Below are 3,695 nucleotides of genomic sequence, written 5' to 3'. Positions count from 1 at the left end.
TACCTCACCTACCCCTAAAAACTACATACATTTTAAATGTACATATTAGTACCTCAAAGGCAAATATTAGTACTTTAAAAGTACATAAAAGTACCTTTTCACTTTGTACGTTAGAGTGCCGCCCCAGCGACAGAACTTTAACAAAAGTAAAGTGGATAGTGACATACAGGACTGTGTGTGTGTGTGTGTGTGTGTGTGTGTGTGTGCTCTTGGCGCATTGATCACTAGTGCATCTTATTTTTTCATTAACAAATTTTAATGCAAGTCATCAAAAGTCATGTCCTGCGAGTGTTTTATAATAGAGGCTGGCTAATGAATTATGTTTTACAGTATGTACAGGTTTCTGAATAGATCCATATGATATGCAATCGAGGCAAGGCAGTGTCAGGGGTGCAGTGTACAATAAATGCACGAAGATGAAAAATATCGTTAAACAGACTTTAATCCACACAGAGGTAAACAGAATCCACAAGGCGGGCAGAAAAAAACACGCACAAATCAACGTTAACACTTGACAAAGAAAAAAACAAATAAGGGCAACTTATATGCACAGGTAAATGAGGATGATCAACAAAACACACCTGAACACCAGACTTTGTGGGTCTGGCTTGTGGTCTCATATGTAGTTCTTCGTGGCTGAAGTAGCAGCATGTGAACAAGTATTACATGTAGCTCACAGTTCCCTCTGTGAGTAAAAATAATCTACATGATTTCTCTTGTAACCAGCAGCAGTAGTGGTTTTACAGTGTATTTACAACATTGTCACTCTGTGTATTACAATTAATAATAACAGGAGACAAAAATTTAAATGAATGTGCTGTGAAATGAGCTCTACATGAAATAAATTATATTTTAGCTGTGAAAAAAAAGAAATGAACATTATCTTCTTTTCGTGACAGAAAAAATTCACCAGTGAGAAGCGCCCTCATGTGGTGACACAAGGACAAGACTCTTGTTTTGCTGCCATCTGCTGGATGAATTACACATTACAATGCTAAACACATCTACAGCTACAAATGTCTTTGATATAATGCCAAATTAATATATTTGGAACAAAAGCAATTGTTTATTTACAAATCTTATCAGAATAATTGTACCCAATCAGTCCAGTTTTTATAATGTATTAATGTACTGTTTATTAATGTAGTGTTGTAAAAATTCACCTAAAATTATGTACAGTTATCCTCCCCAAAAAACTTTAAAAAATTCAGTTTATTATAATTTATATATTTATAGTAAATATCATCTATTTGTCTGTAAAATAAAGTTTCAGTAAGTGAGCAGTCAGTCATCAGTGCTTGTATCTGCTGTGTTCAGGTTCAGGTTTTGATGTTGAATATAAGCTGCAGTGTTTCTGTATCAATCTGCTTTAAGTTTAGTGTGACTTTATCTCCACACTGACTTATGACTGACACGAGTCTGTCCTCAGTGAAGTGTCTCTTCACGCTGGAGGAGGAGTCCCGCTCATCAGCGCTGACACTTTATTGATATATATGGAGCAAATAAAAATGCTGCTTTCTGATTTGTCACTGATTGTGTTTGATGATTTCCTCTGTAGTGTCTAATAAGGTAACAGTGAGTGTCATTGGCAGCTGTGAGTCTCTCTCTCTCTTTAGGGGGCTGACAGGAGCCAGTTTCTTCAGTGTGTTTGAGGGAGCAGACGAGAAACTTGTGCTGTGCTCTGATGAAATAGTCTGTGTCAGTCAAATGGAGAAGATGGAGAACTATCTGATGCTGATGTTTCTGTGTTACATGGTAAACCTCATCACTGTTGGTAAGTACATACTCAGGGCCAAGAAGTAATCAGTTCTAAATTACATAGTTTGTATGTGATGCTGCACTTTACTATGTAATATAGAATATATATATTCTACCTCTTTCATATGTGTAGACAGTGTGAGTGTGAGGTTGGTGAATGGCAGTAATCCCTGTGCTGGTCGAGTGGAGGTTTTTCATGATGGCCAGTGGGGAACAGTATGTGATGATTCCTGGGATATTGCTGATGCTGCAGTGATGTGTAGAGAGGTGGACTGTGGGAAGGTTATAAAAATTACCCACAGTGCTTACTTTGGATCTGGATCAGGACCAATTTCATACACTGATGCATCCTGTAGTGGATTAGAGACTTCACTGAAATCCTGCATATCACAGTGGAATGTTCAGTTCTGTAATCATAATGAAGACGCTGGAGTCGTCTGTTCAGGTAAATTGAGCTCAAACCTCAGCCTTTTACTATATCTTTCTCTTTCTTAACTGTCACTCAAGCATCTATCTATAATATATATAGTTTTCAGTGTCAGCTGCCAAGAGTTAGAGCAAGGACTTTGGTTAGAGTCATGATCATGATAGATTGATGATTTCAGAAAAAGTAAGGCTTTGTATGATGGGCACAGACCCTGATGGATTATAATTCTATCCATTTTGAAGATATAGTTAGACATTTTGAGACAATTTCAGGACACATTTCCCCGGTTTCACAAACAAGGCTAAGCTTAGTCCTAGACTAAAATGTAAGTCTGTTTACACTGAATGAAACTTGCACTGACTGATCTTAAAATATTTCAGTGCCTTTGTCTTGTCTTGAGATACACACCACTAAGGCATGTTTATAAAAATACTTAAATGTCCTAACTGCACTATAGCCTAATCCTGGCTTAGTCTAAGCCCTGTCTGTGAAACCAGGCCAAAATTTTTAACTGTCATGCATCTCCTAGCAATGAGGTACATGTTTGTGCATGAGTTTATGCATATATGTGGAAGGACTTGCAAATCTGGTGGTATCAGTCTTTTTGTGAATGATGCCCATTTTTCTGCAAGCATTTAAAAAGTCATAAAGTCTGTATTTATTGTTTTAAATTATGTTCTGGTTTTACAATTCATTGAGTATTTCAGCCCTTAGATTATTTAATAAAGAAGATATAACTAATAATTATTAATAATTAGTAATTAGTACAGATTAAGTAAATTAAAGAAATACAAATTGTGTGTAATGGCAGTTCTCCAGGTGACAGATATTTTAATTAATAAGTTTGCTTATAATTTCAAGACTCAGAAAAAGGACTTCGAATTGTGGATGGGTTTCACCTGTGTTCTGGTAGAGTGGAGATGCTTCGCATTGAAGGATGGGGTTCAGTGTGTGACGCTGCCTTTGACCAGCAGGATGCAGAGGTTGTGTGTAGAGAGCTGGACTGTGGGGCTCCTGTACAGGTGCTGGGAGCAGCTGCTTTTGGCAAAGGGAAAGGCCGTGTTTGGTCAGAGGAGATTCAGTGCAGAGGAAATGAATTACAAATAGACATCTGTCCACGATTATCTTCACAGATACACAGCTGTTCCCATAACAATGACATGGGGGTGATCTGTTCTGGTTGAGTATTGTTTGGCATCTCTTAGATGCATACATAATATACTGCTATTGCATTGCTCAGTTATCTTGACTTGTAGTTTCACACTGTTTAATTAAGCTGATACTTGTTTGTCCAGGTTACACTGATCTCAGACTGGTAAATGGTTCAGACTCTTGTTCTGGAAGAGTGGAGCTTCAGTATCTTGGTGAATGGGGCACAGTGTGTGATGCATGCTGGGATATGAGAGCTGCCAGTGTCCTCTGTAGACAGCTGAATTGTGGGATTGCTGTGTCTGTTGTGGGATCAGACTGGTTTGGAGAGGGAAGTGGTGAAATCTTGGCTGATGTGTTT

The 3,695-nt window shown here is 37.9% G+C and overlaps 1 protein-coding gene across 1 annotated transcript; it reads left to right on the top strand.

Annotated features, from left to right (window-relative positions):
- Window positions 1-1,404: 1,404 nt before the first annotated feature.
- LOC127159041 (deleted in malignant brain tumors 1 protein-like) lies at window positions 1,405-3,689 on the top strand (the record flags this gene model as incomplete). Its single annotated transcript, XM_051101990.1, has 5 exons — window positions 1,405-1,457; window positions 1,617-1,774; window positions 1,892-2,203; window positions 3,047-3,364; window positions 3,481-3,689. Coding segments are annotated over exons 1-5 (1,050 nt in total), but the record flags the coding sequence as incomplete, so codon positions are not given.
- Window positions 3,690-3,695: the final 6 nt, after the last annotated feature.

Source organism: Labeo rohita, unplaced genomic scaffold (genome assembly GCF_022985175.1).
Source record: "Labeo rohita strain BAU-BD-2019 unplaced genomic scaffold, IGBB_LRoh.1.0 scaffold_1873, whole genome shotgun sequence".
Classification (NCBI taxonomy): Eukaryota; Metazoa; Chordata; class Actinopteri; order Cypriniformes; family Cyprinidae; genus Labeo; species Labeo rohita.
Note: the sequence above shows the minus strand (reverse complement) of the source record. Positions and strands in the feature narration are given on the sequence as shown.